This window comes from Acomys russatus, chromosome 4, assembly GCF_903995435.1.
Source record: "Acomys russatus chromosome 4, mAcoRus1.1, whole genome shotgun sequence".
In the NCBI taxonomy this organism is placed as follows: domain Eukaryota; kingdom Metazoa; phylum Chordata; class Mammalia; order Rodentia; family Muridae; genus Acomys; species Acomys russatus.
Genome location: NC_067140.1, coordinates 28,234,302 through 28,246,549, shown reverse-complemented (window position 1 = coordinate 28,246,549; position 12,248 = coordinate 28,234,302). Strand labels below are relative to the sequence as shown.

At 39.5% G+C, this 12,248-nt stretch overlaps 1 protein-coding gene across 1 annotated transcript; it reads left to right on the top strand.

Moving 5' to 3' along the window:
- The first annotated feature begins 1,551 nt into the window (after positions 1-1,551).
- Positions 1,552-2,472, top strand: LOC127187857 (olfactory receptor 4A5-like). Its single transcript, XM_051144065.1, has one exon. It carries the CDS (start codon positions 1,552-1,554, stop codon positions 2,470-2,472), a length of 921 nt encoding a protein of 306 aa, XP_051000022.1.
- The last annotated feature ends 9,776 nt before the right edge of the window (positions 2,473-12,248 follow it).

Here is a 12,248-nt window from a genome sequence, read left to right as displayed (position 1 = left end):
CTGCAAAATAGGCCACTTTCATTTATACTTATGCAGATCATAGCATCTTTATTTTTCTACAAAAATTCACTTAGATCAGGTAAGAATGTTCAATTAGCTTTGTACATTATGTATTTATGTTATATTTACAGGCCTTTTATAGTATGTTAGCAATTTTATCTACTGCAGTCTTTCTCAGTAAAAGAGGCAATTACTTTCTCCATCACTGAGAACTCCACCAAGAAACCAAATATTTAAGTTCTGGAGCTAATGGTGTAGGCGCAATAGGTCAATATTTTTGCGATACATGAAGAACAACTCATATTTTGATTATACATTCCCCATAAAGATATCTGAACTGGAAAATGTTTATAACACAGAAATTATCCAGAACAAACATAGCTTTGATTAACTTTATGTCTTACCTGGTGTTTGTTTTCCACACAGGTAGGTGACACTCACCTGTTACATGGGTAACCATACAAACTCAATTTATTCATTTAACATTGTTCATGGATGTTACATTTTGAATGACATCTTAGCAAAGAAATGAAGTTTATAAGGCATGTGTATACAAGACCTTCTGGTCACATGTAGCAAGTATATTAGAGTATAAGGGAGCAAAGTTGTTTCTTTCTGTTCTGGGGGATTCTTGTGGGATTTTATGTGTGAATGTTAAAATGATAGCTATAAAGATGTTAGGACATATACAGAGGGAAATCCGTGATCAGAGACTGCCACCTCTACTGTCACCTAGATTCAAATAAATGTTAACATACTACTATGATCCTAAACTAACAATTATTTTTCTAGAAATGTATTATTATTTATTGAAAATATAGTACAACTAGTCCAATATTTTCATACTGTCAAACCCTTAAATATTTTTCATAGTATAATATGTAGCTTAATAACCACACTTTCAGTATTATAGAATATGAAGATGAGAAATAGTAAATTTATCCCAGGAAGTATAACACTGATACATAAAGAAGCACTGAGATTGTGGGAGGTGAAATGTGAAAGCACAAACAGTACATATACAATATTTTACTCATGTCATTTGACAGGTGTGCTGTTCTCAGTCTGTTGATTCTGGAAGTGCAGATCTCCGGGATCAGATGTTGACAGTAAGGGGAATGATACACACAGAAAGCATACCATAGTCAGCTTCTGAATAAAGCCAGGCTTTGTTTCACGTGTCCTACCTCACTCTGACAACTATGTGAACAGATGCTTCTTGCTTCTAGGCAGGATACACCTCTGCATAGGAAAATATTGTGCATACATGTGTTTGTATATGGAGTTTAAGTACATGACTGTAGTATGGAGATACAGTGAGACTTAAACAAAGCTCTTGTACATCCAGACACAGGACAATTCCTGAGGAGGAATAGAATCATCTAGAGGACCTCAACCCTGACTATTGGAAGAAAAACTCAGACTGCTCACCACTGTGTGTTCAACATTCTAAAAGCTGAGGGGATGGTGATTTTTCGTGGCCACAGACAAACATGAGGACAGGTCTTATTTTGAACTCTCGTCTTTGAAACAGGCCTCCTAAAAAGATCAATGGGACAGAGCAGCAATGTCACAGAATTTATTTTCCTGGGCCTTACTCAGGATCCTGCTGCTCAAAAAGCATTATTTGTCTTGTTTTTGCTCATCTACATTGTGACTATGCTGGGCAACCTGCTCATTGCAGTGACAGTGATTGCCAGCCCTTCTTTAGACTCCCCGATGTACTTCTTTCTTGCCTGTTTGTCACTCCTGGATGCTTTTTATTGCAATACCATTTCACCAAATTTGATTATAGACTTATTATATAATAAAAAGACCATCTCCTTCAAAGCATGCATGTTCCAGCTCTTTGTAGAGCATTTATTTGGTGGTGTTGAGATCTTTCTTCTTGTATTCATGGCCTATGATCGCTATGTGGCCATCTGTAAGCCACTGCACTATTTGACCATTATGAACAAACAGGTTTGTATCATCCTTTTGCTGGTAGCTGGGGTTGGAGGCCTAGTACATTCAATGATTCAAGTTTTGACAGTGTATAAACTTCCTTTCTGTGGTCCCAACGTTATTGATCACTTCATGTGTGACATGAACCCATTGCTGGGGCTTGCATGCACTGACACGTACTTCCTTGGCATCACTGTCATTGCCAATGGTGGAGTAATCTGTGTGGGAGTTTTCACCTTTCTCTTAGTCTCCTATGGAATCATTTTAAACTCTCTTAAGACTCACAGTCAGGAAGGGAGGCGCAAAGCCTTGTCCACCTGCAGCTCCCACGTCATGGTGGTTGTCTGCTTTTTTGCTCCTTGTATTTTTATATATGCTAGACCCGTCTCTACCTTTCCTATTGATAAATATATTGCTGTGTTTTATACAGTTGTAAGTCCCATGTTGAATCCGCTGATATATACCCTGAGAAATTCAGAAATGAAAAATTCTATTAAAAAGGTCTGGTGTAAAACACTAACCACATAAAACAAGATTAATAACTCAATGTGTTATTAACTGTGAACTGAAAACCAGATATGGAGTTTAGCACAAGATGCTGTCCTATACTCATGTAGCATATTTTATTACACAAAGTTGCCCTCAGAGAAAGTCTACAGAGTCACCAGCCAGCCAGCCACAGGATTCACGTCCCATCTCAGTGTCCCCAGTTGATGGTGAAGCTGGGCTTCAATAAAGAAAAAAAATGTGAAATGTATAATGTCTTTATCTTTAAATAATAATTGAACTGCCAGAAATTTGATCATGGTAGAATATTCTTCCACATTAAATATACACTTAATGTATCTTTTTAAACTTCCCAGTGAGAGAGACGCAGTAGTAAGTATAGCTATGCACGTTGGAGGTGCTCTTTGGAAGGCACTTCTGTCTTGGCAAGCCTTCTTGGGCATAGACTAGTTGACTCTGGTGCCTTTTTGTGGAGATCTTGTCTCCTCTGTCTCTCTGTCTCTCTGTCTCTCTCTGTCTCTCTGTCTCTCTCTTCTCTTCTCTCTCTCTCTCTCTCTCTCTCTCTCTCTCTCTCTCTCTCTCTCTCTCTCTGTCTCTCTCTCTCTCTCTCTCTCTCTCGTCTCTCTCTCCTCCTCTCTCACTCTCTCTCTCCTCCTCTCTCCCTCCCTCTCTCTCTCTCTCTCTCTCTCTCTCTCTCTCTCTCTCTCTCTCTCTCTCTCTCTCTCTCTCTCTCTCTCTCTCCCCCACAATACTCCCAAGATCATCCTAATCTTTGATTGTGGGTCCCAGCATTTGTTTTGATCAGCTGCTAGGTGAAGCCTTTCTCTGACGTGGACTCTGTTGCCTGCTTTTGGATCACTTTCCCCTAACTGAGCTGCCTTGTTTGGCCTCAGTGGAAGGACCAGGAGGAGAGCAGGCATGGGAATGTAACTGAGATGTAAAGCGAATGAATAAATAAAAAACTTTTAAAAAGATAGCAGTGAAACAGTACCTAGCTGATGACACCAGCAGTCAACAATTCAACTGATCGTATGCAGCTGCACATGATTTCACTTCTTGAGTATGAAGCTAAGCAAAATTGAACACATATTTCTATAATACTCATTACCTGCTAATACATCTAATATTTAAAATTTTTAGTAATAGGTATCTATCATGTTGTCTTCATGTTGGTGAAGAACTTATCAAAAAGATGTTATGTATAAATAACATTTTTACTAACACTTGTGTTCCACTTGAACAGTTTACTTAGATACTTTAAAGCAATTTATTTTGGCATAATCAAAACTTCATTTTGTAGTTTCTGTTAAAAATCTGACTAAATTTCTTCTCAGTCTTCATTCATTCTGGGAGGTCACAAACCAAAGAGAATATGAGTATTTTAATTGCAATATGGGACAGCATATGCAGTTGTATCTGTGCTCTGATATGCTTTTGCTTTGTATTCTTGCCTTTAAACAAACATTATTGTGACATTCAAAGTCTACAACATGATAATATGATAAACATATCCATAATTAATAGATTGCTCCAGTGAAGAAATTATTTTTCTTTAGTGCCTCACATGTAGCTTTTCATACTGTTTGCTTCTTTGCAAAGCCTGCCAAAACTCATTATTTAAGCATCACCTCCAGAATAGCTGTTTTGTTTTCTTTTTTTTTTATTAATTTATTCTTGTTACATTTCAATGTTTATCCCATCCCTTGTATCCTCCCATTTCCCCCCCCCCATTTTCCCATTATTCCCCTCCCCTATTACTGTTCCTGAGGGGGATTACCTCCCCCTGTATATTCTCATAGGGTATCAAGTCTCTTCTTGGCAACCTGCTGTCCTTCCTCTGAGTGCCACCAGGTCTCCCCCTCCAGGGGACATGGTCAAATGTGAGGCACCAGAGTACGTGAGAAAGTCATATCACAGTCTCCACTCAACTGTGGACAATATTCTGACCATTGGCTAGATCTGGGAAGGGGTTTAAAGTTTACCTCCTGTATTGTCCTTGGCTGGTGCCTTAGTTTGAGCGGGAAGCCTGGGCCCAAATCTGCCTATCATATTGTTCTACTTGTAGATTTCTAGGACCCTCTGGATCCTTTTATTTTGCTATTCTCCCATGCGTCTCATTTAGAGTCCCAATAGGATGCCCTCCCCTCTGTCCCAGTTTCCTGGTAAGTGAAGGCTTTCGTGGGACAGCCCCTTGGGCTAGTATGCAGATATAAGTGAGTATATACCATTTGAGTCTTTGCTTCTGGGTTAACTCACTCATTATGATCATTTCTAGCTCAATCCATTTATCCACAAATTTCGGGAATTCCTTGTTTTTAATAGATGAGTAGTATTCCATAGTGTATATGTACCACAGTTTCTTTATCCATTCTTCTACTGAGGGACACTTAGGCTGTTTCCATGTCCTGGCTATTATGAATAAGGCTGCTATGAACATGGTTGAGCAAATTTTCATGTTGTGTGCTGGAGCATCTTCTGGGTATATTCCAAGGAGTGGAATAGCTGGGTCTTGAGGAAGCCCTATTCCCATTTTTCTGAGATAGCACCAGATAGATTTCCAAAGTGGCTGTACTAGTTTGCATTCCCATCAGCAATGAAGGAGTGTTCCTCTCTCCCCACATCCTCGCCAGCATGTGGTGTCGCTTGAGTTTTTGATCTTAGCCATTCTGATGGGTGTAAGATGGAATCTCAGAGTTGTTTTGATTTGCATTTCCCTGATGACTAAGAAGGTTGAGCATTTCTTTAAGTGTTTCTCAGCCATTTGATATTCCTCTGTTGAGATTCTCTGTTTAGTTCCAAGACATTTTCTCAATTGGATTTTTGGTTTGGTGGTGTTTAATTTCTTGAGTTCTTTATATTTTTGGATATTAGACCTTTGTCAGATGTAGGGTTGGTGAAGATTTTTTCCCAGTCTGTAGGCTGTCGCTTTGTTCTCTTGACAGTGTCTCCTGCCTTACAGAAGCTTCTCAGCCTCATGAGGTCCCATTTATTAATGGTTGACATTAAGGCCTGGGCCGTTGGTGTTCTGTTCAGGAAGTTGTCTCCTGTGCCAATGTTCCAGGCTCTTTCCCACTTTTTCCTCTAAGTGGCTTAGTGTCTCTGGTTTTATGTTGAGGCCTTTAATCCACTTGGATTTGAGTTTTGTGCAAGGTGACAAATATGGGTCCAGTTTCATTTTTTTACATATAGACCTCCAGTTAGACCAGCACCATTTGTTGAAGATGCTATCCTTTTTCCATTGAATGGATTTGGCTTCTTTGTCAAAAATCAAGTGACCATATGTGTGTGGATTCATATCTGGGCCTTCGATTCAATTCCACTGATCAACCAGCCTGTTGCTGTGCCAGTACCATGCTGTTTTAATTACTATTGCTTTATAGTACAGTTTGAAATCAGGTATGGAGATTCCTCCGGAGCACCTTTTATTGTACAAGATTGTTTTAGCTATTCTGGGTTTTTTGTTTTTCCATATGAAGTTCAGAATTGAACTTTCAATGTCTTTAAAATTTTGTGTAGGTATTTTTTTTTAATTTTATTAATTTATTCTTGTTACATCTCAATGTTTATCCCATCCCTTGTATCCTCCCATTCCTCCCCCCCCCCCATTTTCCCATTATTCCCCTCCCCTATGACTGTTCCTGAGGGGGATTACCTCCCCCTATATATTCTCATAGGGTATCAAGTCTCTTCTTGGCTACCTGCTGTCCTTCCTCTGAGTGCCACCAGGTCTCCCCCTCCAGGGACATGGTCAAATGTGAGGCACCAGAGTACGTGAGAAAGTCGTATCACACTCTCCACTCAACTGTGGAGAATATTCTGACCATTGGCTAGATCTGGGAAGGGGTTTAAAGTTTACCTCCTGTATTGTCCTTGGCTGGTGCCTTAGTTTGAGCGGGACCCCTGGGCCCAAATCTGCCTATCATATTGTTCTACTTGTAGATTTCTAGGACCCTCTGGATCCTTTTATTTTGCTGTTCTCCCATGCGTCTCTCATTTAGAGTCCCAATAGGATGCCTTCTCCTCTGTCCCAGTTTCCTGGTAAGTGAAGGCTTTCGTGGGACATCCCCCTTGGGCTAGTATGCAGATATAAGTGAGTATATACCATTTGATTCTTTCTGCTTCTGGGTTAACTCACTCATTATGATCATTTCTAGCTCAATCCATTTATCCACAAATTTCGCGAATTCCTTGTTTTTAATAGCTGAGTAGTATTCCATAGTGTATATGTACCACAGTTTCTTTATCCACTCTTCTACTGAGGGACACTTAGGCTGTTTCCATGTTCTGGCTATTATGAATAAGGCTGCTATGAACATGGTTGAGCAAATTTTCTTGTTGTGTGCTGGAGCATCTTCTGGGTATATTCCAAGGAGTGGAATAGCTGGGTCTTGAGGAAGCCCTATTCCCATTTTTCTGAGATAGCACCAGATAGATTTCCAAAGTGGCTGTACTAGTTTGCATTTCCACCAGCAATGAAGGAGTGTTCCTCTCTCCCCACATCCTCGCCAGCATGTGGTGTCGCTTGAATTTTTGATCTTAGCCATTCTGATGGGTGTAAGATGGAATCTCAGAGTTGTTTTGATTTGCATTTCCCTGATGACTAAGGAGGTTGAGCATTTCTTTAAGTGTTTCTCAGCCATTTGATACTCCTCTGTTGAGAATTCTCTGTTTAGTTCCAAGCCCCATTTCTCAATTGGGTTATTCGGTTTGGTGGTGTTTAATTTCTTGAGTTCTTTATATATTTTGGATATTAGACCTTTGTCAGATGTAGGGTTGGTGAAGATTTTTTCCCAGTCTGTAGGCTGTCGCTTTGTTCTCTTGACAGTGTCTCCTGCCTTACAGAAGCTTCTCAGCCTCATGAGGTCCCATTTATTAATGGTTGACATTAAGGCCTGGGCCGTTGGTGTTCTGTTCAGGAAGTTGTCTCCTGTGCCAATATGTTCCAGGCTCTTTCCCACTTTTTCCTCTAAGTGGCTTAGTGTCTCTGGTTTTATGTTGAGGCCTTTAATCCACTTGGATTTGAGTTTTGTGCAAGGTGACAAATATGGGTCCAGTTTCATTTTTTTACATATAGACCTCCAGTTAGACCAGCACCATTTGTTGAAGATGCTATCCTTTTTCCATTGAATGGATTTGGCTTCTTTGTCAAAAATCAAGTGACCATATGTGTGTGGATTCATATCTGGGCCTTCGATTCAATTCCACTGATCAACCAGCCTGTTGCTGTGCCAGTACCATGCTGTTTTAATTACTATTGCTTTATAGTACAGTTTGAAATCAGGTATGGAGATTCCTCCGGAGCACCTTTTATTGTACAAGATTGTTTTAGCTATTCTGGGTTTTTTGTTTTTCCATATGAAGTTCAGAATTGAACTTTCAATGTCTTTAAAATTTTGTGTAGGTATTTTGATAGGGATTGCATTGAATCTGTAGGTTGCTTTTGGTAGGATGGCCATTATTACTATGTTAATTCTCCCGATCCATGAGCAAGGAAGATCATGCTATCTTCTCAGGTCATCTTCAATCTCTTTCTTCAGAGTTTTGAAATTTTTTTCATACAAGTCCTTCACTTGCTTAGTTAGGGTAACTCTTAGATATTTTATATTGCTTGTGGCTAATGTGAAGGGTGTGGTTTTCCTAATTTCTTCCTCTGCAAGCTTGTCATTTGTGTATAGGAAGGCTACAGACTTTTTTGAGTTAATTTTGTAGCCAGCCAATTTGCTGAAGGTGTTTATCAGCTTTAGGAGTTCTCTGGTGGAATTTTGAGGGTCACTTATGTACACTATCATATCATCTGCAAATAGGGATAATTTGACTTCCTCCTTTCCCATTTGGATACCCTTGATCTCCTTTTGTTGTCTTATTGCTCTGGCTAGAACTTCGAGTACTATATTGAAGAGATATGGAGAGAGTGGGCAGCCTTGCCTTGTTCCCGATTTTAGAGGAATTTCCTTGAGTATGTCACCATTTACTTTAATTTTGGCTATTGGCTTGCTGTATATAGCCTTTATTATGTTGAGGAAAGTGCCTTGTATCCCCGATCTCTCTAAAACTTTAAACATGAATGGGTGTTGAATTTTATCAAATGCTTTCTCTGCATCCAAGGAGATGATCATGTGGGTTTTTTTGTTTTGTTTTCTATAACTTTATATTATTTCACTAGGAGAGACAAATAGTGCATTGATATATATAAGAACTAGTCTGTACCTATAAACAAATGTGTACTTACAACTTTCATCACTTAAAAATACTGTCTTAATCACACCACCCTCTGGTATATATAGCTTATTTCTGAATATTATAAAGGCTCACCCTTTATGAAAATTACTGAAAGTAATTTTTGTACCTTTCTGATGACATTCCTGTAGCTTTCTACAAACTGAATCAGTTTGCCATCACATTTGTCTATCCTTAAAATACAGAGTAGTGATCTGTGGCTGATGTCAATGAAGACATAAAAGTCAGGGAGTTTTCTTCAGCATAATGAGTGATTGATGACTGGTCAATTCTTGAGCACTAGGATGGCTGTGGCTGTTTGGCTGGGTGGTAGAGCTTCTGTGGTTCCAAGTTTCTGTATCTTTTATCTGTCGCTCTTTAAACATGGCTTCTATTCCACCCTCATATTCAGAGGACAACAACATCTCCCCTTTTTCAGCTTAAATTGTATTTTGAAAATAACTGCCATGTTGGGTTTTAATTGCCTATATTTTCTAGTGTATGCTTGGTGATTGGCTCATGCTTCATATTTTATTTTCAATAATATTAAGCTCAATATATTTTTCTGGATTTTAGTGTGGTTTATTTCCATAAAGGTTGTTAAGAAATTCATAAAGATATCAAACAAGTAGGAATTTTCTGGTAAACATCTGCATCTGCAATGCATTACTCTCATTGGAAATGCTCTTGCACCATCTGATACAGCAACACCATTCAGAAAAGGATTAAGCACCAGCAATTCTTTGAATTCAGTTGGAGGGAAAGAGAATGGGGACGTGGAAAGACCAGAGGGCCCAGGAGCCCCACAAGAGGCCATCGAGGCTGACAGATCTAAACCCAGGAGGACTGCACAAACTGATGCACCAACCCAGGACAATGCATGCAGTAAACCTAGACTCTCCTATTCAGACCTAGACAGTGAACAGCTCATTCTCCACGGTTGTGGGGAGAGCGGGGACTGACTCTGACATGAACTCTGGTGCCTCCAATTTGAACACTTCCCATTGGTGGGGAGGCCTGGTGGCACTCCAAAGAAAGGGAAGCAGGCTATCCAGATGCGACCTGATAGGCTGTGGTCATATGGTGGGGGAGGGGTGTCTCCTTCTGTCAGAGGTCTAGGGAAGGGGAATAGGGCTAAAGGGAGTAGCAGAATAGGAAGATATGGGTTAGGGGATAACAATCGGGATGTAATCTGAATAAATTGTTAAAAACATATGTATCCAATAAAGTATAACAATACACTAGACATTATGATACAGAAAATGCCAGTGTCCATGCAAAGGGAACAGCAAAACAGCTCTAGAACTCACGGAATGCGGCCACCGGTTAGCAACTCCCGATGGGCGTGTCTTGGCCAGACATAACCCCAAGAAGTAGGTGTCCTGAGGACTTCATGCTGTTATGGAGCATGGCTCTGCTTGTTACCTTTGCAGTCCTTATAATCCCCTTAATATGTGAATTGTGTGAGTACTATAAAGGGGGCTCCCAGCCCCTCACTGGGCAGTACCATTGGTATGTGCAATAACAATGCTTGATCTCTTTCAGGCATTGCTGCTGGAGCAGATTAATGAGTCAACCACCACCTTTGAAAACAACCTACAGATGTAGATTGTTTACAATGAACGTCACCCTTAGAAAGAATTTGGAAAAACAGATTGTTCAACAGGGTTAGGTAAAGACGTTTTTGCTAGTGGCTCTGACATAGAAAGTTTTGAGGAAAAATAGCTTGTTCAGCAAAGTAAGGTAATGATGTTTTTCCTATTGGTCTTTACACAGGAAATCTTAGGGGACAATTGAAGTTAAAAGAAAGTACACTCTTATTAGGGAATCTAAGGGTCTTTTTGAGGTTGGCAAAGCAAGAACAATGGCCCATAGCAGCATTGGATGATGTGACTCTCTCAAGCTGGGCTGGTGACTGAGATGATGATTGATTTCCTTACTCCATTTTTCTGCCCTCAGCTTCCTGATATGATTTAATAAAACATATTAATGAGTAGAGGAGCACTCTTAGAACATAAAATAGAAGTGGTTGATTATTTTCATATATGAGTTTAGACTTGTGATTCTTTTAAGATCTTTCCAAGATTACTTCTTAAGATAATTGATTCCTTCTTTGTAACTGCAAATTGCAGCCTACCAGTAAAGAAGAGCTGGCTGAGTAATTACCTTGCTTGCTTATACTCTGTTAATATATAACAAGTTGCTTATGTACAAATGTATGTGGGTTCTTAGATATAACTTGATTCATGTTTGTTTCTCACCCATAATATGTAAAACATTTAATCATGTGAAGGTTTTGGAGAACATGATTTTTTGCATATATCCATTGTAAACATTTATTTATAGAGAAAATGTAAATACATGTGTTCTTTTATGGCTTAAAAATTTTGGGAAGTATATAAACTGTGAGAATAAGGATGAAAATAAGAATATAATAGAAGAAGAAGAAGAAGAAGAAGAAGAAGAAGAAGAAGAAGAAGAAGAAGAAGAAGAAGAAAGAAGAACTAACGAAAAAGAAGAAGAAGAAGAAGCTTGTTGAAGCCTAACTGCTCGAGTCGATCTTACTTTGTCAAGTGTGTGTGTGTGTGTGTGTGTATGTGGGTGTGTGTGTGCACGCACCTGCGCCATATCAGTGGAAGCCCCCACTAGGAGCCATCAGCCCTAGCCCCAGCTTTCCACCATCAGTGGAAGCTATTGCCTGTAACTATCAGTTCCGGCCTGGAAGGTTGCCCTCAGAGAAAGTCTACAGAGTCACCAGCCAGCCAGCCACAGGATTCACGTCCCACCTCAGTTTTCCCCAGTTGATGGTGAAGCTGGATTTCAATAAGGAAAAAAATGGGAAATGTATAATGTCTTTATCTTTAAGTAATAATCAAACTGCCAGAAATTTGATCATGGTAGAATGTTCTCCCATATTAAATATACACTTAATGTATCTTTTTAAACTTCCCAGTGAGAGAGACGCAGTAGTAAGTATAGCTATGCACGTTGGAGGTTGTTAATTTTATCTGTATATTAGTTCAGCTGAAATAGTCACTTTTTAGTGGAACCTATGAGGCTTCTGTGACACAAAGGATCCGTGTACAACTAAAAACATGATAAAATGTGTTCAGTGGAGTAAATGGCAACATAGTTATAGGGACAAGCATACACTGGGAGCCCTAGTCACGGGGGTGACTGATTTCTTGTGGACAGAATCTGTTATTCACCCAAAAATGGATAGAATAAAGGATCAAATGCATGGACTAAATTCCCAAAAGCTCCATAGAGATTCTGTCATCATTCAAATGTCTCTACTCCATTCAAATGTGCAGAAGCATACCTGCCTGTTTATCAAGAATTTTGTTGTCACCTACAACAGATTATGCAGTTTAACATCTTCTCAGAGCCTCAGAGCTTCTTGGACAGACTGTGGAGTGAGGCAGTGCTCTGCTGAGGTGGGGCTGGGCCATGGCATAGAGACGCCTTCATCTTTACTCTGGCTCACTTATCACTTGCCTCATCTAAGTATTTTATGGCAATAATTGTATAACAATTTATAGCAGTAGTTTATTAATTGTCTTACTTTGGAAATGTTCTTG

Bases quoted from the DNA above. Each gene is read 5' to 3' on its own strand.
- LOC127187857 (XM_051144065.1), top strand. From the start codon at position 1,552: ATGGGACAGAGCAGCAATGTCACAGAATTTATTTTCCTGGGCCTTACT.